Raw genomic sequence first — 26,313 nt, 5'->3', positions numbered from 1 at the left:
AGAGGCGAGACCCAGCTGTAAAGCCTCGCTGTCTGTCTTACTGTGTGAGAAAAACAGTGGCTGAAAAGAGCTCTGAATTAAATGCCATTCTCACTTTTTGTGACAATAAATTCCAATCAGTAATTACAGCTTATTTGCTTGTCATACATTTTCTGCCAGTCAGTTTTACTACATATTTATTGACTTGATTTGTCTCTCATCATCTGAAAAGGACTCTCAAGGCAGCAAAGACCAGCAAAGTATAAAACATAAGGAAGAGGAACAAAATAAAATGTGCAAAATCTAATTGAACACAATCCCACTTGCTCAACCTTCCTCAACCACTTGCCCTCCAAAAGTATCCCAGAATTCAAAAATAAGAGCACCAAAATCCTTAGGGGTTCTGAGTGCCTTTCAGTCTAATATCAGTAACATTTGATCTTTAAGATCAGCTTGAGACTTCAAGAGCCAAACTTTTATTGCAGCTTTCCCTAATGTGGACTAATATGATCTGCCTAATGACCGGCTGGGTGGGCGTGGCTAGGTGTGACTGGATGGGGTGACCAACTCAATATCACTTACATCAAGGGGCACCTCCCCAGCCTCTATTCACCCCTCTTCTCCCAGCCACTCCTTGCCTCCCTGCCCGGGCTCCTTAGGGCCCCAACAGGAAGCAGTTGTTGGAGCTAAGCAGTCACCAAATTTTTTACTAATTTTAAATGGGGTTTTGGTTTTTATAAATTTTTAAAGTTCTAGGCTAATTATAATAAGTTTTTTAACTTGCATTTTAAATTGTATACTGTAGTGTCTGTATTTTATTGTTGCCTGTACACCGCCCTGAGTCCTTCGGGAGAAGGGCGGTATAAAAATCAAATAAATAATAAATAATAATAATAATAATAATACCTTGAGAAAGAGTTGGCAAAACAGCTCAGTTCAAATTGGATCTGACCAAGAAGGAGGCTCAGTAGAAGCATCTCACTGAGGACTATGAGCATAGGCTTTCCAAGCAGAGGGAAGACCTGCGGGAGTGCAAGGCCAGGTACAGGCACCTGGAGGCTCAGTGGGCTGAGATGGTCAGCCAGTTCCAGGCAGTCCCACTGGAACAAGGTCCTCCCACTGGAACAAGGCCCATCAGTGGCACTTCCCTCCAGCCCTTGCCAAAGCACCGCACCAGGAGGCTGAAGCAGTAATATCATCCTGGCATCTCTAAGCAGATAATTGTGCTGTTCTTCTAATAAAATAAAGTTACCTTTTACAATAATCTCAGAAAATGCAGAAATCTTCCAGGTTGGATCTCTTTTTAACAAGCTTCCACCCATTATTTCTCGTCCTGCCCTCTGGTGCTTTGGAAAATAAGTCATTCCCTTCTTCTCTGTGACAGACCCTCAAATATTGGAAGACAGTTATCATCCCCCCCACCCCTGATCCTTATCTTCAATAGGCTAGACATACTTAGCTTGCCTCACTAGTGCAATATGAAGCAATATTATCAGTTCTTGTGATCTAGATGTTATCCCTCTGTTGATGCAACCCAAGACTGTATTGGCTTCTTTGCCAGCTGCAACACATTACTGGCTCATACAGTATTTAAGTGGTGGTTCACTAGGATATCTAGATCTTTCCCACAGTTACTATATGAACCAGATACCACCTATTTTTCATCTATGTGTTTCATTTTTTCTGCCTAAATGCAAGCCCTTACTTTTCTCACTACTGAACTGCATCTTGTTGGTTAGGGGCTGATGTTTAAGTCTGTCAAGATCTTTCTGAATCTTGAATCTATCTCCCAAAATGTTTGCAATTCCCCCCAGCTTGGCATTACTTGCAAATTTGCTGAGTTCCTCTTCTATCCGCTTGTCTAAATCATTTATGACAGTGATGGCTAACATTTTTGCCATCGCATGTCAAAAGTGGGGGGAGTGAGGAGGGGCAGGGATATGCATGTCCACACCCATAATTCAATGTGCCCTGCCCCCCGAGCATGTACATGCAACCCCCCTGTGCTCCCTCCGTTTTTGGCACGCGATGGCATGGAGGGACTGGTAGGCCCATTTTTCACCGTTTCCAGGCTCCAGAGGCTTTCTAGGAGCCTGGGGAGGGCGAAAACAGCCTTCCCCAACACACACACCCCGACCTTCCGGAAGCTGGAAATAGCCTATTTTCTGACTTCCGGTGGACCCAGAAGGCCTGAAAATCAGCTAACCGGCATGCACATACGTGCTGGAGCTGAGCTAGGGCAACGCTCGCATGCCCACAGATATAGCTCCGCTTGCCACCTGTGGCACACGTGCCATAGGTTCGCCATCATGGATTTATGAAGATCTTGAAGAGTTCTGAAGACAGAACCTTCAGATACCCCTCTTACACGCTTCCTTCTGTGTTATTACAACAATAGATGGCAGAATTCAGGCATTGACATCCAGGGTATTCACAGAGCATATTAAAAGTGTCAACGTAGCAGTCACAACTATGTAATTAAAGACCTGTTTCTTTTAAAGTAAATAAACATAATGCATGCATTTTGGAGAGGAGAGGAGAAGAGAGGGGAGGGGAGGGGAGGGGAGGGGAGGGGACAAGAGATCTAGTTTTAAATCTGCAGATAGATAACTGCAGTAATTAATATTAGACTGACTACCAAACCAGGCTTAATAAAAAATATTTTTAAAATATTAGCATACTGTAGATATTACAACAACCCTTCCAAATAGATAAGTATCTAAACTGTACATTTATTCAGCTGGGCAACAGCTCTGGAGTTATTCTATCATCAGACAAGGATATTTCTATTTGAATGCAATAACAATTAAATAAGTTTTCAAAAACTGTTCTGCTGAAAATTTAAGCGTTTTTTATGTGTTGTTCTGCTTGTCTTAATTTTATCTCTTTTAAACGAATGGTTTTATGAATCTGACTCTACAGCGTCAAGATCACTTTGCTGATGGATGAACTAAAAGGTTTTTTAAAAATAACTTTTCAGCCAGGTGTTTTATGTTCGTACCTCAGTCTCTTTACAACTACCAAACCTCAACCTCAACCTTATAAAGACAAATAAAATTTTTCCCCAACCCACAAACACTTAGAGCAGCGTGTGAATTTGTATATCACAGTGAAAGTTATATCATGACCAGACAGCACAAAACCTAGATTTTTCCTGGAAAATTAGTAAAATAACCTTGGGTTATTTTTTTCTTTATTAGAAATTTCTGACCAGTATTGTTGAATAAATTCAGGGAGGAGGCAAATAGGAAATGTCAAACATTTGTTGGAAACGTAATCAAACTGAGGGAGCATTTTTTTTCATCTTTGGTGGATATATAAGAAAACTAGAAAATATTGGGCTCAAAATATTGTGTATTTTGACATAGAAGATTTTAAAAGTGAATGTGCAATTAAAGCCAGACAATTGGGGGAGGGGCTTAATAGACAAACATATTGAAATATTATTGGACCTGGGTTTTATATATGATAACAACAATGAGACATCAACATTACCTGAGAAATTAAGAGAGAAACTTAAGCCAAATATTCACGACCATATTGCAAATGGTATATAACATTCCTTCCTTATATGAGTGAACATCCTTCTTTCTATACCTCTGCAGAAAAATAAGTCATTGAAGAGAAAACTAGATTCTTTTCCTCTTTTATTTAAGAACTTGGCAGGACAGCAGAGGAATTAGCATGAGAAAGGAAAGCAGAGCTGTTAAAAGCAAAATAGAAACATGGGGTCTTTCTTCTTGAGAAAATGAATAAGATAAGACCATCTGATTTGCTTTGGGTAGTCTGGCTCTTAACAAACAAATAAGGGAATTCTTGCCAGCTAGGTAAATTGTAGCATTCAAGGAACTACATCTGCCACAGCCAACAGATCTCAGGTTGGCTCTGAAGTGTGTGTTTTCACTCTAATGTGATTTCTTCCACCTCCTCCAAGAAAGCTCTGCAGATCTGGATTTTAAGCTCCCGGTTTTGTATAGCCAAGCTGTCAAAATATTGTCAGCCACACACTTCGGCAACAGAGCATATGAAAACCAACAGCAATTCCTTCCTGTCAAAATACCTTTCCTGAGAAGCTCTTGGAAACTCTCAAGCTGCAAAACAATAGGCTAAATTGCACAATCCCAAATTTTAACTCCTCTCATTTAAATGGTACGGGCAGGGGAGAGAGGGGACATCCGTTCATTAGTTAAAAATAACTCATTTCAATAATTCATCTCAAGGCCTACCACCAAGAAAACCACCAGTGAAAATGGTCCATCAGTTGTTCATGTACTGTGTAATTATTTTCTTCGATTATTCACTAGCATTATTGCTCAATTACTCTATTTCACTGTTTTCTAAGTTGGTGGGCATACTGTGACTTCTTGTGACCAGCACCGACAATGTCAGCCAGCCTCTTGTGAATTCTTTTTTCCACTAGCCAATGACAGCTCAGAAGACAAACGTGTAATTTAGTTATATAGTATAATCGTATTGAAGCCTACTTATTGATCTTGAGTGCACAAAGACTTTTTTTCAATTAAGGCAGTTTGCAAGCTTATAGCCTAAATAACATTTAAACAACATATACATATAGATACATATACATACACATCAGGGGTGCTATTCAGCAAGTTCTGACAGGTTCTGGAGAACAGGTAGCAGAAATTTTGAGTAGAACCGGGAAATAGGACCTCTGGCTGGCCCCAGAGTAGGGTGGGAATGGAGATTTTGCAGTATCCTTTCCCTGCCATACCCACCAAGCCACACTACGCCCACCAAGCCACGCCCACAGAACCGGTAGTAAAAATTTTTTACCACCACTGACACACACACACACACACGCACACACACACACCAGCAAATGAATTGTTAATTAATTTCAATCTACATGCATGTACTTATAATAGAAATATTATCTCTCATACACATACAACACTAGATATAAGACAACGTACATTCACATATTGCTGCTTCCATTATCTGTCAAATGGCTTTTTTTTTTCTTTTGAAATGTCATATAGCTTCATGAACTTTTAAATGAAAACACATCTTGAATCAATTCAGTGAATGTTGTGGGGCTTCATTAACTGTGACTATAAAAATCTTAAACTCAATTGATTTCAGTGGGGTTAACAATGGACCCAGCCCAGTGTTTACCTTTCTATTTTATAACTTTTTATTTGAGCAAAATATTTGCAAAACAATCAATTTCATCCATTAACTTGTTAAGGGATTTTTGTTTTGTTATGCTTTTGAAAACTGTTGGCAACCTAAACATTAAAACTGGACAAATAGCCAGTGCATCTTGGTTTTTAAACATGATGAGATTTGGGGCTGCAATTCTATATTTACTTACTTTAGAGAAAGTCCCAGTAATGAATGGGTCTTCCCTTTGCCTAGACGTTGATAGGCTTGTGCGAGGAGTCTCCTCAATAATGGACTATAATGATAACTGTGGAGCAGCCTACCTCATTCTTACAATGCCATCACCTCCTATAATTAGAGGAATAGAAGACTTATGTAATTGGAAGGCATTTGTTCAGGGATGGAATGGGACACCTCGCCACAGCCAACTCACCACGGGACAACTCGACATGGCCAACTCTCTGTAGAACAACTCATTGTGGGACAATTCAACAATTCAATTTAATTATTTAAAATAATTAAAACATTATTTTATTTTTTGTCATTCCCATTCCCATTTCATGCCTCCTTTGGCATCCTTTCTTTAATGATTCCACTCCATTATTTCTTCAATATTAGTGTAACTCTTGTCCCACGGCAAGAGGTTAGTCGGCTGTGGCGAGTTGGCCATGCGAGTTGACCTAGAACAGGGGTCTCCAACCTTGACAGCTTTAAGACTTGTGGACTTCAACTCCCAGAGTTCCTCAGACAAGTCTTAAAGTTGCCAAGGTTGGAGACCCCTGGCCTAGAACCATTCAGGGAAGTATTTAAAATTTATAAGCAGCAGCCCTGAAGTCATATGAACCCCAATGAAATGAATAGCAACCACTGCAAGACCTGACAATCCAGTCTTCTGGTTGCTTGGATGTCAGGTCTTGCAGTCCAAGAGCAATGGGTTCATTAGTGTGGCTGGTGCTCCCAGTGCTAGTGATCCTCCCTTTACCTCTCAGCATAGCTTTATTATGTATGCTAAATATGATCTGCCTGCACAGACTCATTTTCAGAGTATTTTGTTTTCATCAAAGCCCAACAATATTTCAGAGTGTTACAGACAACCTTCACATCCATCTTGGGCAGGAGCCAAGGAGGTCTGCCAGCTCTCTAGAATGCCAGCAGTAGCTGCCAGAGCTTCATGCACTGATGTCAGGCCTCCTTTTGCCCAGACTTCAGTCAGTGAGCTCTGTTGCTATTGAATGACATTCTGCAAATGTTTCATAGAATTTAAGGCTTTGTATTTTCGATCCTGGAACTAATTCTTTAAGACTGCTCTAACTGCCCCATTCAAAAGGTGGTTCAACTTTTCTTCCTGCTTTGAATTTGCAATCTGTAAAGGAAAAAGACTGCCTTTTGGCTGGCAAAATGGGCATATTATTGAAAAAAGCAGTTTCATTTGCATTGATAGCAAAGGAAGAAAGCAAAGGGATTGAATTCTTGTAGTGCAGACTGTTTTGGGGCTAGTTCATTGTTTATTTACTGACACATTCCCTTTATCCAGACTTCTTTAAACAGCTTACCTTCACCCCATTGTCAGAGATTTGTTTTCTTCGTCTTCTTACAATTATCAAAGGATGAAATGTTGAATTTAGCCAAGCTGCACTGACATGTCTTCAGTTTCTATGGGAAGGATCCTCAAAAAAAGCCTGAAGGCAGCAGGCAAAGACAAACCTAGTACATTAAGATTAACTGGTCTTATGGGAAGGATCCCAGAAAATTATAGTTATTATTATTATTATTATTGTTGTTGTTGTTGTTGTTGTTGTTGTTGTTGTTGTTGTTGTTATTCTTATTATCTTTTATTCATTAAACATGAAACAACTCAGTCAACTGAACATTTAAAAATGTGTCACAAATATGATTGACTGGTGCTAATGGTTGACACGGGTTGTTGCCAGTGTCCTAGGTATCAACCAAGTACCTTCTTAAAATATATGGTGTTTCGAGTAGCACAGTTTTTTGCAGTTCTGCCGGTGTTATTGCAGGAAGCTGCAATTTTTTGCTGTGTTTTGTAAAATTCTTGGACATGGTACCAAGTGCCCGAATCAGTAACAGTGGATATCACTGTTACATGTTTCATCCATAGCTGTGTAGTTTCGATGGCCAGGTCGCAATATTTCATGATTTTTTGTCAGTTCTTTTTCTTTGACTCTGGCACCTCCTGGTGCAGCAATATCGATAAACTGTACACTTCGGCCCTCAGCAACCATGATATCTGTCGTGTTATGTTCCAAATGACGATCAGCCTGTATTTGAAAGTCCCACAAGATCTTCACTGTCTCATTTTTCCACTTTGTGCTCCCATGACTTTTCAGATATAGGTATGTCATATTTTTTTTACATAATGACCATATCATTGTCATTATTATCTTTTATTCATTAAACATGAAACTCAGTCAATGAACATTTAAAAATGTAATAACATTGAGAGTGGAAACTATATTATTGTTGATAATTAAGGAAATAGAATTAACAAAATATGAAAAAGAATTGATTAGAATTATGATTATAATAGGTAGAATTATAATAGCTAGATATTGGAAACTAGATGTGATTTTTAGAATAGAAGAGTGGAATTCTGAAATGTGGAAATTAGCTTTAAATGATAAAATGACATGTGATATTAAAATTAGAAGTGGTGTGTATAAAGAAGATATTTTCTGGAAGACTTGGAAACCATTTGTGGACTATGCGCTTGGAACATTGGACGCTTCGGTACCTGTACCTCGAGAACGTGGATTTTGGCAATCATGAGGATATATCCGAAGATCCAAATCTTCCTTTTTTTTTTTATGTATAGCACAAGGGTGGAAAATGTATTTTCTTTTTTTGTTTGTAACGTTAAAAATGTATAAAAATAAAAAATAAAAATAAATAAATAAAAATAAAAATGTATCACAAATATTATTAACTGGCACTGATGGTTGATATTATCGTTATTGTTGTTGTTGTTATTGTTGTTCATGGCACAATCAGCCAAATGTCCAGACAGGATTTGGCATTTTTATCCACCTATCAAGTCCTTCCCAAGGACCTGGGAGCAGCAGATCTGGATGTTTGATGCCATTACAGATATCATCAAAAGATGTAAGCTGTTCCAAGTAAAGCCACCTTTTGCAATTGACTGATGATGAATTTGTTAAAGCCGATGGCATTCAAGTGATGCTACCGTTCTTTTGGGATTCCACCCAAGGTGTCTATGACTAGTGATCTACCTTTGCTTACTTTTGTCTCAGTCATTCTATTTCTATTTGTATGTCTTTGTATTGTGTTATCTTCTCCAGTTCTTTCTGTTTTATTCTGCTGCTTCCAGGTACTACCACATCCACTAGCCAGACATTTTTTTTTTGTCTTTCTTGTCGACAATTGTTAAGCCTGGGTGTTATGTAGTAGTCTGTTTGTTTGAAGTCTAAAGTCCTAGAGCACTATATTAAAATACATATTATTGCTTTATTTATAATTATTGATACTGTTTAGAAGCAGCAGGTGTAGGATTTGTATACTGAAAGATGGGTTACAGGAATCATAGCAATAAATAGCTATTTTGTTTACCCAAAACATCATTTCTCTTGTAAAATTATTCACTATTTTTCTGTCACTATGCAACCATACTAGATATCTTCCTGATATAATGAAAATCCAAGGAATGAATTCCCTCACAATCACTTCCTTTGGCATTTATTATAAATCTGGGAAGACTATAGAGTACTGGAGAAAACAATAAAAGACATATGCATTCTCTCACATATGCATTATCTCACAGCTGTTGATCACCTTATACAACAGCAATAGAACTTAGACTTATATACCACTTCATAATGCTTTCCAGCACTCTGTAAGCAGTTTACAGAATCCACATATTGTCCCCAATAATGTGGCTCCTCATTTTACTGACCTTGAAAGGATGGAAGGCTGAGTCAACCTTGAGCCCTGCCAGGATTGAACTCCAGGCTGTGGGCAGAGTTAGCCTGCAACACTGCATTCTAACCCCTGTGCCACCAGGGATCCTTATAATGGAAACTTTCATATCCCATCTATAGGACAACTTGCAAGATGTCATAAGACTGGAGAAACGCAAATGTCCTGATCTTCAAAATAGGAAAGGGACATGGAAAACTACCTATCTGTCAACGTTGATGTCTACATTGGGAAAAGTCCTTGAAAAGACTATTAAACAGTGTGTTTGTGAGCATTTAGATAGGCATGCTACAATAAACAGGAGTCACATGGATTTGTCACAAGCAAATCATGCCAGATTAACTTTAGCTTTTTCTTTGATAGAGCTACTGGCTTAGTAGATCAGGGTAATACCACATGCCTACGTCAGAGTCTCTAATGTTATTACTGTAAATGGACTCACAGTTGACTGAATGATTGCATCCAAAGGATGTTTATTAGTGGTTCTATTTCATATTGAAGGGAATTTTCAGGTGGAGCACCACAGGGATCTGTCCTGGGTACTGTTCACCTTTTTATCATTGTCTTGGATGAGAGAGTTGGGGAATGATAACACAAAACTGGTGAAGGGAGGTTGAAAAGAGAGAAGAGTCCAAAAGATTTAACAGGTTTCAGAGTGGACTGAAATGAATAGGATGGAATTGATTAGGAATAAAAAGAAAGTTCTGAGGAGAAAAGGAAAAGCACAAGTGTGATCCAGAGAAGTTTTGGTTTTGAAGTATTACAGTATGTTTGCAAAGAATCTGGCCGTTCATGTCAACCACAGATTAAACATGAGCCAGCAGGATGATGCAGCTGCTAAAAGGGCAAAGGCTGCCTTGAGTTGCGTTTACAGAAGTACAGTCCAAATTATGAGAAGCACATGTTCTACTCTACTTTGCCCTGTCTGTCCTCATATAGAATACTATGTTCTGTTCTGAGAACTAAAAGGACAGTGATAAATTGAAGGTGCGGGAAAGGGCTACCAAGATGGTTAGGCAACTGGAAAGCAAGTCTTATATGCAACAGTTAAAAGACCTAGTCATGTTTATCCCATAGAAGAGAAGGCTGAGAGGAGATGTAATGGTACCCTTCAAATATTTGAAGATTTGTCACACACTCTTCAAATATTTGAAGAGGACATGGATAAATCCTCTATTGCATCAGAGGGTAATCATTATGTTAAACTACAAGGAAGGAGGTTCAGGCTATGTATCAGGAAGAATTTCCTAACTGAATAAGCTACTATCCAACACCAACAGGTTGCGATGAGTTCTTCATTTCAATTGCTCAAATGATAGATGGTTAGCTGTCAAAGACACTCTAGTGGTTCTAGAGAGCTCTGGTCTGAGGAGCTGGTTAAAATAAAAGTCCCTGAAGCACCCAGCTTTATGATTTTCATGATTTCACCTTGTTTCTGTTTCTTTTAAAATATCAAATACTTTATTTTCCATCAAGCTGAATCAGGACTACTGCTCCAATGAGAAACAGACTACAAAAAATAATCTAATGTCCAGAACAACAAAAATGAACAGCCATTTCTTTGGAAAGTTATGTATTTTTGTGTAGCTATAATGACCTATGATAGCTACCAATCTTCTTTAAAATGTTATGATTAGATGCATGAATAAACAAAACTCTCTCCTGAATTGATATCCACTTCACAACCTTCACACGCCATGGTCTTTAGCAGAAAGATAAAAAAAATCTAACAACTATTCCCAGAAAGGGTAATAAAGAACATAAAAAGAAACCTAGTTATATGAAAAGCATGTAAAGTCAAATAATGCCTGGAACCTGGCTATCTCTGTAGAAATATATTTGATTAACAAAAAGGTCTGGATTTCTAAACCATCTCTATTCAACCAATGGAACTCAGCTGTGTATTAGCAGGCGTATTTTCTCATGCTAGTAAAAACTAGTTAACCTGCATACAGAATCGATGAGTCTGCATCCCAAGATCTTCATCAAATCTCATTTGTAAATATCATGTTGGTACAGAATTGCCAATTCTTTTCCAGCACTTCCAATCTGTTGTTGTTGTTGAGGCATCTTTCCCTACACTACTCCTAATCTATGTTATACATGAAAACTTAACTTTAAAATAAAATAACCCAATTCGGTTTTAAATATTTCAGAAGCAAACAGGCAATTTCCTATAAGGACTCTTCCAAGAAGCTCATTCAGCTCCAGTAAACCATAAGTGAGCCCTTCCCCTACCTTGAGATTTCAATGACTGCTATTATAAAGTGCTTACAAACATTGATCTTATTCAAAGGTGATGAGAGGAATAGTGCTAGAGTGATGATTACCATATCACAAATGGGCAGGTGGATGCTGCAAAGTGCACAGAAACTAGAATGCTAAGAACATCAAGGAGTAAAACTCAATGGTACTGAAAATTCCGGGTTCAAGTTCTAGCACCTCTGTAGAGCTGAAAAAACTCTGACCAAACATCTTGGGCAGCTGATGGAAGTCTGTGTTAACAATTCTAGACTATCTGAATCAAGAACATGAACCGGTATAATGATGCTTCTTACATTCCACTGCTACCACTCAATAGCATTGTGCCTGTAGGCCAGTGATGGCTAACCTTTTTTGTGCCGAGTGCCCAAAGCACGTGTGTGTGCAACCCCAAAATGCAACGTGAGCAACCCCAGCACATGCTCCTCAACCCCTCTTGCCCACTTTTTGCTTCCAGGTTGGTGCAGGATGCCTTCTAGGCCCAAAACGGGGCATGGAAGGTGTGCTCACACATGCAAACCCCCAAAGTGCAATGCAAGTGCACCCGCACATGCACCTCATCCCCCCCCACACACATGTGTGGCCGAGACCCAAAGATCAGCTGGCCAGCAGGAGGCATGCATACATGCGTGGTGGAGCTGGGTTGGGGCGACTGGCGTGCCCGCAGAGAGGGCTCTGTGTGCCACCTGTGGCACACGTGCCATAGGTTCACCATCACAGCTATAGGCTGTGGAGGTCACAGCCAGTCAAGCTGTTTCTGCCATGTTGGATCTCTCTTCCCTAGTTAATGCTAGAAATTGGTCAACTGCTTAACAAAGTAAAATATCAGACATTCCTTGACATCAGCTGCAATTCCTGCCTTGTTCTTTTCTGACTCTAAGAAAATTTACCTTCTCGTTTTTCAAAGTTGTGAGCGCTGCCATTATACTATATTGTATAGTATAAATATACTGTCTTAAATAAATAGAAAGAGACATGTTTTGTTCTACTATAGATATGCATTGAGACTGAATCTATTGTATGTTAAAAATGGCTGTCAGGCCAAATTAAAAAAATGGTCTATGTATCATCTACACTATTTTTGTAATTCTAAAATTATTTGCCAAACCAGCTAAATTCTTCACCTTCCCTCAAAAATTCTCACTCGTGAAGTGAGATATGACTGTATTTAGAAGTACCATTTCCCAGAATTCTATTGATCCTTCTGTTTATACTATATAATGTCTGAGATTTAAACTTTGCCAGAATATATTTTTGATTCTGTCAATATATTATTAACCCTGAGGACCGACAAATTGTCATTTTGTCTAATTTGAATCATTATTTCAAAAAATCCTTCAGGTCCAATCGCATTTCATACGCAAGGATAATTTTCTATCTAAAAGTCATATCCGTATGTGAAAAAGAAATCTTTTGCTATGGCAGTACCTTGAAATAAGACAGGATCTAGTATAGATTTGAGCTTAGTGAATTGGTGGCTAAGGTAACATTTAAATGGAAAGATAGCCATATTAGATATCCAGAAAGATAAATGGAAAGATAAATGGAAATGTAACCAAATAGAGAGAAGGAATGTGGCCCCAGATATAGACTATCCTTCAAAATGCATTTATTTACTACTATTTATATGCTGCTGTTTCTTGCAATTCTAGATGGTTTATATAAAATACGATAGATCATTCATAACATTCGTAGACATTATTAAAAACTTATATGAAAATGAAAAATAATGGATGCCACTGATAGTCTGATTGTCCTATAGGAATGCCCTCCTGAAAAAGACCCCTTTCATCATTATACATAAGGTATCAAGATAGTGGCACAACTAGACTTTAGGGGCCTGGGGGACAATTTTTTCTAGAGATAAAGCAAATCTACTGAAAATACCATTCCCCAAGTGCCAACTCCAGATTTCATTTGGATTAGGTAGGTAAAATGTTCCTCTTTCTGATAGATTGTGTATGGAGGGCACTTCCTACCTAAAGAATATGTTCCTGAAAGCCATTGGCAATGCAGGATGGAATTATTGGAGTGGTAGATAAGGAATATGAAGATGCTACAGCCCTTTGCCAGACCATTGCGAGATTCAGGAGACTATAGAGTGCCATTAGCAGAAATGTAATACATAGGATACATACCTGAAGATCATGGTATTCAATTATCATCCTTGTATAGACAGGTTAGCTGAAGCAAAGATACAGGGTGAAGAACAAAAGAATGCCAAGAAAGAGCTTTTAACCTAATCCTGATTTTTTAATATGTGGAAACAGTGCAAAAGTAGGGAAGACATGATTATACAATCACTTTTTCACAAGAATATTTTTAATCAGCCAATTAATTAGAGTTGTCCTATTCTGCCATGGACTCCCTGGATTACTTTTAATCTCAGCATTCCTATTTGAAATATGGGCATAATATAATACAATGCTTCCTGACAGAGGTACATAAAAAAATTTGGGAATATATGTGTAGCACATAAATATAATGTCTGTTGCTCCTTCTTGACCGATAATACATTCTTATCCTGACATTCTGTCAATTAAAGTCAGAGATTTGAAAGAAAAGTGAAAATATTTTATCCATGTTATGGATATGAACTATTGATATGAACTAAGATATATCATGAAAATTTAGAATATTCCCTCAGCAATTATTTTCTCTTCATTGCCTTCCATTCTATTTTTCAATTACTACTTGTTAGAATTCTAAATGGGGAAATTAATCTCCTAAACACCAGGGGTGTCAAACTTGATTTCATTGAGGGCCAGAAAGAAATGTATTTTGCAAAATTATATTCATGTAAAAAGAGATTTTAAAAGACTATGTTCAGCGATGTTGTGGCATAAATTCCCTATTAAAAAAAGGAGAAAGTAAGAAGCTTTAACTTTCCATGAAGTAAAGAAGAGTGAATAATCTTGGGATACCTTACAAACTACAGCTTTTTATATGTATTCTTTCCCAAAGTGTGGAATATATTTTGCATTGTTGCATCGTGAACAGTGGTCCCACGTGGTTATCAGTCCAAAAACAGTATCTACCAAAAAAATACTTCATAAATGTATTTGTGCCTTTTCTTTTACCTTTTTCCATAATGCAGTAAACAAAGTGATGTTCAAAATAACTAAGTGGAAAGTAGGTCAGCACACACTGACTCCAGCATGAGAAGATAAACTCAGATTTCATTTGGATTAGGTAGGTAAAATGTTCCTCTTTCTGATAGATTGTGTATGGAGGCACTTCCTACCTAAAGAATATGTTCCTGAAAGCCATTGGCAATGCAGGATGGAATTATTGGAGTGGTAGATAAGGAATATGAAGATGCTACAGCCCTTTGCCAGACCATTGCGAGATTCAGGAGACTATAGAGTGCCATTAGCAGAAATGTAATACATAGGATACATACCTGAAGATCATGGTATTCAATTATCATCCTTGTATAGAAAGGTTAGCTGAAGCAAAATACAGGGTGAAGAACAAAGAATGCCAAGAAAGAGCTTTTAACCTAATCCTGATTTTTAATATGTGGAAACAGTGCAAAAGTAGGGAAGACATGATTATACAATCACTTTTCACAAGAATATTTTTAATCAGCCAATTAATTAGAGTTGTCCTATTCTGCCATGGACTCCCTGGATTACTTTTAATCTCAGCATTCCTATTTGAAATATGGGCATAATATAATACAATGCTTCCTGACAGAGGTACATAAAAAAATTTGGGAATATATGTAGCACATAAATATAATGTCTGTTGCTCCTTCTTGACCGATAATACATTCTTATCCTGACATTCTGTCAATTAAAGTCAGAGAGATTTGAAAGAAAAAGTGAAAATATTTTATCCATGTTATGGATATGAACTATTGATATGAACTAAGATATATCATGAAAATTTAGAATATTCCCTCAGCAATTATTTTCTCTTCATTGCCTTCCATTCTATTTTTCAATTACTACTTGTTAGAATTCTAAATGGGGAAATTAATCTCCTAAACACCAGGGGTGTCAAACTTGATTTCATTGAGGGCCGCATCAGGGTTATGTTTGACCTCGGGGGGGGCAGGGGGGCATGGCCATGATGGGTATGGCCAACTTGATGTCACTTGTGTTGAGCCCGTGGTGGCCCAAACGCTCTGTCAGCAAAAACAGGGTCCTGAGCTCTGTTTTCAGCTGCGACAGCCTCCTGCAACCCTCTGCCAGAGAAAATGGAGCTCCGTTTTCACTGGCAGAGGCACTGCAAGCCCAAACTCGGCTGTTTCCAGGGTGGTCAGATCTAAGCACTCCACAGGCCAGATCCAGCCCACGGGCCTTGAGTTTGATACCCCTGCTATACACAAAGAGACATCACATGCACACATGTACTGTACACACATACAGTATATACCTATATATCAAAGGTTACCTAGAATTTTCAATACTGCACCATTGCTATAACTAATCAATTTGATCCATTTTGCATTGTGTGCCAGAAAGAAATGTATTTTGCAAAATTATATTCATGTAAAAAGAGATTTTAAAAGACTATGTTCAGCGATGTTGTGGCATAAATTCCCTATTAAAAAAAGGAGAAAGTAAGAAGCTTTAACTTTCCATGAAGTAAAGAAGAGTGAATAATCTTGGGATACCTTACAAACGTATAGTGGTTATCTATACGATAAAATCGCTCAGCTTCGGGATAGTTTGGACCAAGATTGTGATGATCCGGATGGGATGACTGAGACACGTCTTGTTGATGTTGTTTGGGATGAGTTTGATTCTGTGGCTCCCGAGGACGTGGACAGGCTGCTGGGGAGGTTACATGCCACTACATGTTTACTGGACCCGTGTCCCTCCTGGCTGGTGCTGGCCACTCAGGAGGTGACACGAGGCTGGCTCCGGGGAATTATAAATGCTTCTTTGTTGGAAGGGGTTTTCCCCGCTGCCTTGAAAGAGGCGGTGGTGAGACCCCTCCTCAAGAAGCCTTCCCTGGACCCAGCTATTTTGGGTAACTACCGTCCAGTCTCCAACCTTCGCTTTGTGGCGAAGGTTGTAGAGAGTGTGGTGGCATGGCAGCTTCCCCAGTACCTGGATGAAGCCGTCTATCTAGACCCGTTCCAGTCCGGCTTCCGGTCCGGGTACAGCACGGAGACAGCTTTGGTCGTGTTGGTGGATGACCTCTGGAGGGCCAGGGATAGGGGTTGTTCCTCTGCCCTGGTCCTGTTGGATCTTTCATTGGCTTTTGATACCATCGACCATGGTATCTTGCTGCGCCGGTTGGAGAGTTTGGGAGTGGGAGGCACCATTTATTGGTGGTTCTCCTCCTATCTCTCTGACCGGATGCAGACAGTGTTGACAGGGGGGCAGAGATCGACTGCGAGGTGCCTTACTTGTGGGGTGCCTCAGGGGTCGATTCTCTCGCCTCTCCTGTTCAACATCTACATGAAGCCGTTGTGTGAGGTCATCAGTGGCTTCGGGGTGAGTTATCAGCTGTACGCTGATGACACTCAGCTGTACTTTTCCACCCCGGGCCACCCCAACGAAGCTGTTGAACTGCTGTCTCGTTGCCTGGAGGCCGTACGGGTCTGGATGGGGAGAAACAGACTCAGACTCAATCCATCCAAGATGGAGTGGCTGTGGATGCCGGCACCCCGGTACAGTCAGCTGCAACCGCTGCTGTCTGTTGGGGGCGAGTCACTGGCCCCAACAGAGAGGGTACGCAACTTGGGCGTTCTCCTGGATGGACCGCTGTCGTTTGAAGATCATTTGGCGGCCGTCTCCAGGAGAGCCTTCTACCAGGTTCGCCTGGTCCGCCAGTTGCATCCCTTTCTGGACCGGGATGCCTTATGCACGGTCACTCATGCTCTTGTCACTTCCCGCCTGGATTATTGCAATGCTCTCTACATGGGGCTACCCTGAAAAGACCCCTTTCATCATTATACATAAGGTATCAAGATAGTGGCACAACTAGACTTTAGGGGCCTGGGGGACAATTTTTTCTAGAGATAAAGCAAATCTACTGAAAATACCATTCCCCAAGTGCCAACTCCAGATTTCATTTGGATTAGGTAGGTAAAATGTTCCTCTTTCTGATAGATTGTGTATGGAGGGCACTTCCTACCTAAAGAATATGTTCCTGAAAGCCATTGGCAATGCAGGATGGAATTATTGGAGTGGTAGATAAGGAATATGAAGATGCTACAGCCCTTTGCCAGACCATTGCGAGATTCAGGAGACTATAGAGTGCCATTAGCAGAAATGTAATACATAGGATACATACCTGAAGATCATGGTATTCAATTATCATCCTTGTATAGAAAGGTTAGCTGAAGCAAAAATACAGGGTGAAGAACAAAAGAATGCCAAGAAAGAGCTTTTAACCTAATCCTGATTTTTTAATATGTGGAAACAGTGCAAAAGTAGGGAAGACATGATTATACAATCACTTTTTCACAAGAATATTTTTAATCAGCCAATTAATTAGAGTTGTCCTATTCTGCCATGGACTCCCTGGATTACTTTTAATCTCAGCATTCCTATTTGAAATATGGGCATAATATAATACAATGCTTCCTGACAGAGGTACATAAAACAATTTGGGAATATATGTGTAGCACATAAATATAATGTCTGTTGCTCCTTCTTGACCGAAAATACATTCTTATCCTGACATTCTGTCAATTAAAGTCAGAGAGATTTGAAAGAAAAAGTGAAAATATTTTATCCATGTTATGGATATGAACTATTGATATGAACTAAGATATATCATGAAAATTTAGAATATTCCCTCAGCAATTATTTTCTCTTCATTGCCTTCCATTCTATTTTTCAATTACTACTTGTTAGAATTCTAAATGGGGAAATTAATCTCCTAAACACCAGGGGTGTCAAACTTGATTTCATTGAGGGCCGCATCAGGGTTATGTTTGACCTCGGGGGGGGGCAGGGGGGCATGGCCATGATGGGTATGGCCAACTTGATGTCACTTGTGTTGAGCCCGTGGTGGCCCAAACGCTCTGTCAGCAAAAACAGGGTCCTGAGCTCTGTTTTCAGCTGCGACAGCCTCCTGCAACCCTCTGCCAGAGAAAATGGAGCTCCGTTTTCACTGGCAGAGGCACTGCAAGCCCAAACTCGGCTGTTTCCAGGGTGGTCAGATCTAAGCACTCCACAGGCCAGATCCAGCCCACGGGCCTTGAGTTTGATACCCCTGCTATACACAAAGAGACATCACATGCACACATGTACTGTACACACATACAGTATATACCTATATATCAAAGGTTACCTAGAATTTTCAATACTGCACCATTGCTATAACTAATCAGTTTGATCCATTTTGCATTGTGTGCCAGAAAGAAAATGTATTTTGCAAAATTATATTCATGTAAAAAGAGATTTTAAAAGACTATGTTCAGCGATGTTGTGGCATAAATTCCCTATTAAAAAAAGGAGAAAGTAAGAAGCTTTAACTTTCCATGAAGTAAAGAAGAGTGAATAATCTTGGGATACCTTACAAACTACAGCTTTTTATATGTATTCTTTCCCAAAGTGTGGAATATATTTTGCATTGTTGCATCGTGAACAGTGGTCCCACGTGGTTATCAGTCCAAAAACAGTATCTACCAAAAAAATACTTCATAAATGTATTTGTGCCTTTTCTTTTACCTTTTTCCATAATGCAGTAAACAAAGTGATGTTCAAAATAACTAAGTGGAAAGTAGGTCAGCACACACTGACTCCAGCATGAGAAGATAAACTCAGATTTCATTACAACTAGAACGAATGTTCTTTGATGTTATGTTTGTGAGGCATCCCTATAAAACAATACCCCTTTCTAATTAATGAGTAGAAGAGGGATGAGGTGGCTCAGTGGCTAAGTCACTGAGCTTGTTGATCGAAAGGTTGGCAGTTCAGCGGTTTGAATCCCTAGTGTCGCATAACACGATGAGCTCCCATTAATTGTCCCAGCTTCTGCCAACCTAGCAGTTCGAAAGCATGTAAAAAATACAAGTAGGAAAATAGGGACCACCTTTGGTGGGAAGGTAACAGTGTTCCATGCGCCTTTGGCATTTAGTCATGCCGGCCACATAACCACGGAGACGTCTTCGCACAGCGCTGGCTCTTCAACTTTGAAACAGAGATGAGCACCACTAGCACATATGTGTGAGGAGAACCGTTACCTTAATTAATGAGTGAAAGAGTTTTATAAGTTCTTCCTTATAAAAATGGTGAAAAGTTCATTTCAAATTGATTCCATGCTTACTTCACAGTGATGGTAGCAATTGGCAAACATGACCAGAGATTTATCCAGAAGATAAAATGATTGTGTGCTTCTCTTGACATTGGAGCAGGCAACCAATAGGTGGAAGCATTGCAGATAACAACTAGTCTTAGCCATTAGAGACTTCTACTTAACTTATTTTAATAATAATAATAACAACAGAGTTGGAAGGGACCTTGGAGGCCTTCTAGTCCACTTACTTAGGGATCAGGATACATATTCACTTGTATTGTCCATTCTTATTTGTCTTAACTGACAATAGCTCTCTTTATAGGAAAACATATCATCTGTTTGTGATATATTATTTTTCTCCCAATGATATAGCCCAGGGGTGTCAAACTCGCATTGTCCTGGCATCGTCATGTGACATATCGTGACTTTTCCCCCCAAGTGATGCATCCGGCCCATGGGCTGGGAATTTGACAGCCCTGATATAGCCTTTCCTGTCTTCCTTTAGTGGTTTCATGAGAATTTGAGCCAATAGTCATTGAACTAAATAGAAGGAACAGCCAAGGATAGAGAGAGATGTTTTTTACTAGGACAAAGAAAATCTAATGATAATGAGACTGTCAAGAAATACCATTTAGGGTACTGAGGATCCGTAATATTCTTTTCATTGGCAAAAAGAGAGAGGAGGACAACAAGAGCACTACATTTCCTGCATGGTTGGTTGTGAGTTTTCAGTGAACTTCCAGCCTCTTCCAACCATATCTATTTATCATCTATCCATAAATGCCTTAAATACTGCTCCATATACTGCTCTATGTAAATGACAGCTATATTATGGTTACAAACAGGAAGCAGCAGGTAAAGCTAAGCGGGATCACTTCAGATACCTGTACAATTAGCACAGGGGGCCCCCAAGGCTGTGTGCTCTCCCCACTTCTTTTCTCTCTGTATACAAATGACTGCATCTCCAACAATCCATCTGTTAAACTACCGAAGTTCGCAGATGACACAACAGTGATTGGTCTCATTCGAGACAATGACGAATCCGCAAATAGACGTGAGGTCGAACGACTAGCCTTGTGGTGCGACTGTAACAATCTGGAACTGAACACACTCAAAACCATTAAAATGGTGGTAGACTTTAGGAGAAACCCTTTCATACTTCCACCTCTCACAATACTTGACAACACAGTATCAACAGTAGAAACCTTCAAATTTCTAGGTTCTATCATATCGCAAGATCTAAAATGGACAGTTAACATCAAAAACATCATCAAAAAAGGACAATAAAGACTGTTCTTTCTGCGCCAACTTAGAAAGCTCAAACTGCCCAAGGTGCTACTGATCCAGTTCTACAGAGGAATTATTGAGTCTGTCATTTGCACCTCTATAACTGTCTGGTTCAGTTCTGCAACCCAACAAGAAAGACACAGACTTCAGAGGATAATTAGAACTGCAGAAAAAATAATTGCTACCAACCTGCCTTCCATTGAGGACCTGTATACTGCACGAATCAAGAAGAGGGCCGTGAAAATATTTACAGATCCCTCACATCCTGGACATAAAATGTTTCAACTCCTACCATCAAAACAACGCTACAGAGCATTGCACACCAGAACAACTAGACACAAGAACAGTTTTTTCCCGAAGGCCATCACTCTGCTAAACAAATAATTCCCTCAACACTGTCAAACTATTTACTAAATCTACACTACTATTAATCTTCTCATCGTTTTCATCACCAATCTCTTTCCACTTATGACTGTATGACTGTATAACTTTTTGTTGCTATCATTAAGGGTTAAAATGTTGTACCGTTGATGTATTTTTTTTCTTTCCTTTTTCTTTTATGTACACTGAGAGCATTTGCACCAAAACAAATTCCTTGTGTGTCCAATCACACTTGTCCAATAAAATTCTATTCTATTCTATTCTAATCACCTTCAGAGAAACAATTATGTTAAAATATTCCACATTTTAAAGGACATTAAACTACAGCCCCTTTGCTCTGCCCTGTTCCCCAAGTTTCTTATGAAAACTGCTAGAAAAGCAGATTCTGGACCTTATCAAAGTTAAATTATGGCATATATGGCTTCAGTTTGTTACAGCAATGTTTACTTTATTTGTTATATTCCCAGAATAAGAGAAGGCCGCTTTGGATTGAACCTTTTTCCATTGTGTTCAGTGAGAAAGTAGATATTAGAAAAATTATATGCACACCCATATGCAATACATACACCAATAAAAGATGAATAAAGAGTTGGAGGAAGGTGAAATTGCCAGCCCACTTCTCGCTTTCTTAAGCCAAGCAGAACTTCACTCCATCTTTCAGTTTCTCCTATCTATTGTACAGGAATGCTCTGCCCAAATTTTACAAGGCAATGTCTTATCAGAAATATATCACTTAGCATGGAATCATTTTAAAGCTTCTTTGGGGGTTGTATGACTGTAAGAAAAGAAATTTTAAATGTATTAAAAATAATACAATTGCATATCCATGAAAATACATGTACCAGGGGAAGATAGGGAATTAACCATCCCTTAGTACAAACTTAAAATGTACTGTATTATTCTTTTTCGTATGCCAGTTTGCATCAACACACACACACACACACACAGAGAGAGAGAGAGAGAGAGAGAGAGAGAGAGAGAGAGAGAGAATTTGTTATTACTTTAATGGAACAATGTGGCATATCTTCAATCATGCATGAAATGAGGGAAGGTGAACACTTCCAGATATCTTGCCAGTATTTTACACAGCAACATTCTTGTGTTAATTATCCTAACAGTGGAATTAAAGACAAAACCTCACAGCCTTTTTTTTCTTCTTCACATTTTTAGAACACACTTTCCTTGAGGCTTGTTGAGTATGTACTGTGATCTTACAAGCACTGGAAAACTCTTGGACAAAACAAGTAACTTGAAATGTTTACAAAAACACTAAAGAGAAGGAAAGCAATACATATAAAACAAAATACATCAATAATATCAGATAACCAGGAAAATTGTTCATTTTCACTGGGTGGCTTAGGTTCAAGTGGCTCTCAGTTACAATGTTCATTTGACCTCTAAATTTGCACCTTCTCAAATCAATTTATGTCTGCACACTTGATGGACTTAAGCTAATCACTATTTTTTCAGTCTGTTCTATTTTTCAAACCTGTGGTTAAAAATCTGTCCCATGCTCCTTGGGGAGAAGGGATATTTATAGTTGTGCATTGTTTAAAAATTATCACACATCAATTATGAGCACTTTTTCTAAAAGCTGATAGCTATTTTGATATTCTCACTACCCAACACATGAAAGATAATAATTGTGCAAACTGTAATTTCAACCAGAAGCCAAAACAAACAAACTTGTTTTACCGTTAGCCCATACACACATAGAAATAAATAGATATGCTTCTTTCAGATTTGCTTTAAATAGCTTGATAAAGGAAGTGAGGTTTGGGAAAAGAGAGTTTTGTTCCCAATTTAAATTTCTTCAGCTAAGGAACTGTGAATTCATAGAGAGAGGGAGACAGATTGATAAAAGTATAGATACAGTATAGCTATAAATATAAGGACTCAAAGACCCATTATGAAGTAGTGAAACTTATCTAAACCTGGAGGCCTGCTCCTTATAATCCATATGTCTTAAAATTATTATCATTTGCAGAAAATTCAGGGAGAGGTGAAAATGCCATACACAGTGAATATTTAACTTTTTCAACAATTTCTACTTCAGAATTACAGAACTGACTTGAGGTTTCTTCAAGCATTTTGTTTTTTCCAATGGAAAAAAAAATACTGGTTACTATTATTGTTGTTTACATAAGATGCAAAATTTAGTTGTGATCCTACATTTACTATCTAGTGAAATATCTCATAAAATTTAATGAAGCTTACTTCAATGAGGTTTACATATGAAAAAATGCACAGGACTCTATTGTAAATCAGCTTTCCTGCTAAATTGCATCTTTCCCACCCTAGCGAAACATATATTCCAGTGATCAGACTCCCTCCCCAAACATATGCCTCAGTCTTGCCCAAACTTAGGTATTTAAAATCTATCCACTCTTAACAGCATTGATAAAGTCCAGTTGGGTTGATGGAAGTAAATGGGGATAGTGTGAGTTGTGTACAAGACATCTGAAAGATGATGAATTGGGAAAGGTTTCCTTGGGGGCAGGGAACAATCTATCTTTTCTTTTCAGTTTTTCCTACTGATATTCTGCTAATCACCATTGGCTAAACAAGATATATAATTATGGTTTCACTAATATGAATAATAATAGAGATATAATGTGAATATGATCATTGCAAAATCATCATATTCATATTATCTATCAAGAAAGTAAGAGGCTTTCTTGTGACTCTTGAGTTGTTGGAAATCCTATCACAGCTAACCCACTAATTCTTCTTGAGACTTACAGTTTAACGTATATAAAGGTACAACATGATAACCCTACAATAAAAGTGCTGATTAGAACGCCACTTTGTAGTATTTACCACTTTCTTCAGCCTCTAACATATTCCATTCAAGTCCAGAAGTACAAAAAAATGTTTTTACAAACACTTTAAGAACTTTAGGGGCAGTTCAATCCCTACGTATCTCTACCCTGGACCATCCGCTATTGCAGGGAGGCAAGGGAGAGCGGAGGAAGAAGAAGAGACGACTTACCACTTGAGCGTCTGACAATGTTCTCCAAAAATGTATTCTGTGGTGCCACCAGCCCCCTTTTGCCCCCCGGCATCCTCCTGTGCCTGCAGAGCTGGGCTCTGGAGCCAAGAGGTTGCAGCGGGGCGGGCTGGGAGGATCTCGGAAGGTCTCTTGAGCCCAGTGCTGTGGAGTAGCTGTGGGAAGATTGATGAGGCAGTTCATGGTAGTAGCGCTCCAGCAGCTGGTAAAGCCCAGACTGTGGCAAGACTGCGCTCACAGCTCAGAAACTGCAGCCTCGGAGGAGATTGCGCCTGCGCGCTTGACCCGCTGTTGCTCTTGCCGCCGCTACTGCCCCAACGGGCAGGCAACATGACCAAGCCTGCTTTCCGAAGCGATCGCTCCCGAACCTGCTGCAGCTGGACGGAGGATCAACCCAAACCGGAGTCTGGATCTCAAGGTTTCTTACATGGAAAGGGCGGGTAACCGGGAGATAAGGGATTGTGAACAGTGTAGAGCAGTTTCCTTAAAAAAGAGGTAACAATAAACGAATTGTCCGACTTTTCTGCTTGTCAAGGACCGAGAAAAGAGAAACGATTCCTGTATTCCAGCATTGCTCCGGCTTCCCGAGAGAAAGTTTTCAAAGTGATCTAAATCCCCAAAGGTTCCATCGAGCAAGTTCAGGACCCTGGACAGCTCTCAACTTGCCTGCAGGTTTCGGCGTCTGCCAAGCGCTTTCCAGTTTCCTTCGCTCGCTGCTTCTTACCCGTTGTCCTCGTGAATCTGGAGTCAGCGGCGCCGCTAGTTCGAGCCAGGGAAGGGCTGAGCGGTTGCGATGTGGCCGCGCGGTGAGCCTCTGCACATCTGCCTGGGACTCAGAGCAAGAGCAGAAAAAAGCCCCTCTCCACGCGCAGAGACCACCCCAGTCCTCTGAGCAGAAAGGCCAATCGCTGAAGTGAGGAAAAAAGGGGACGGTTTCGGAAAGCAGAGGATTGCCAGGAGCGGCCCGCTCTCCAGGGGCGGGGCTGAACTGTCCCGTTTTCCCTCTTTCCGCGTGGCCCTTGCCTCCCCCGACTCCTTGAACTGGTGGCTCAAAGTGTCCGATGGAGCTGTCCAGCCAAGGCGAATTATGGCCGTGGTGCAACTCTCCGCCAGGAAAGAAAAGGCTAAATAATTCATAAGAGCCGGGCGTTGGTTTCGGAAAGAGGAAAAATGCAGAGGTGGAGGCGAATGAGAGAAGGGCGAGCGGGGAAATGAAGAGCTAGAGGGGGCGGAGGCGGCCACTGGGTTCACTCGGATCTAGAGGATGGAGTAGGAGGAGAGGAAAGAAAAGAAAAGGCCAACTTTCTTTTCTGCTTCGGGTTGGAGAAAGTTGGAAAAGGAAGCGACAGAGACGCTGGGAAAGCGTCCTTTCGAAGGAATCGGTGAGGGTTCTTTGTTTCCTGAATCCCTTCATCTTTAGCCTACCATCGCGAAGTAGAAGCTCCGTGTTCCAAAGCAGAATGACTTTGAATTCCAGGCGAAGTGAAGACGACCTAGGAAGAACTGCTAAATCCCTTTTTGACTCTGCTTGGGGGCTTCACCGAGGCATCTGACTGACTTATGTCACAGCACGTCTCATTGTGTGCTCCGTATTTTAAATTTTGGATATAGAGTCAAGAAACATCCCTTTATATTTTTAAGGGAGATCTATTCAAGTAAAACAGGTAACACTGTAGACGCAGTGTTTCAGTCTTCATCTGCATTTTCTGAGGACTTGCTGGTTTTCACAGTGCTTTCTCACAAGTTAAGACTATATCTTACTAGCAATTTATGGAGCACCACACAATCATTACCTTGACACCATGAAGCCTATATGCATTACTGATATATTGGCATAGAGATGGCTGGGTCACTGCTAAAATCACTAGTGAAGAAATGGTATGTCTTGACTGGGATGTTTTCTTCAAAATAGTATGTACTGTAATATAATGGGACTTGATACCAAGTAAGTTAGAATGGCTTGAAGCCTCGATGGACTATTTATGACACACGTTTCTTCTTTTTTACCCCTGCCTTGCCTCTGAGTATACAAGTGCCAGGATTTCCTTTCATTTCTTCAATAAAATAAATAATAAAGGCCATCAACTCTCTCATTTGTCTTAAGATTT

The 26,313-nt window shown here is 39.7% G+C and overlaps 1 protein-coding gene across 1 annotated transcript in view; it reads right to left on the bottom strand.

The window, feature by feature from the left end:
* KCNH5 (potassium voltage-gated channel subfamily H member 5) overlaps positions 1–24,260 on the bottom strand; it is a 249,924-nt gene extending 225,664 nt beyond the window's left edge. The window contains exon 1 of the mRNA XM_058162920.1: positions 24,188–24,260. Coding sequence (XP_058018903.1) covers positions 24,188–24,260 — 73 coding nt within the window. The remainder of the gene's footprint in view (positions 1–24,187) is intronic.
* Positions 24,261–26,313: the final 2,053 nt, after the last annotated feature.

This window comes from Ahaetulla prasina, chromosome 1 (assembly GCF_028640845.1).
Source record: "Ahaetulla prasina isolate Xishuangbanna chromosome 1, ASM2864084v1, whole genome shotgun sequence".
NCBI classification, from domain to species: domain Eukaryota; kingdom Metazoa; phylum Chordata; class Lepidosauria; order Squamata; family Colubridae; genus Ahaetulla; species Ahaetulla prasina.
Note: the sequence above shows the minus strand (reverse complement) of the source record. Positions and strands in the feature narration are given on the sequence as shown.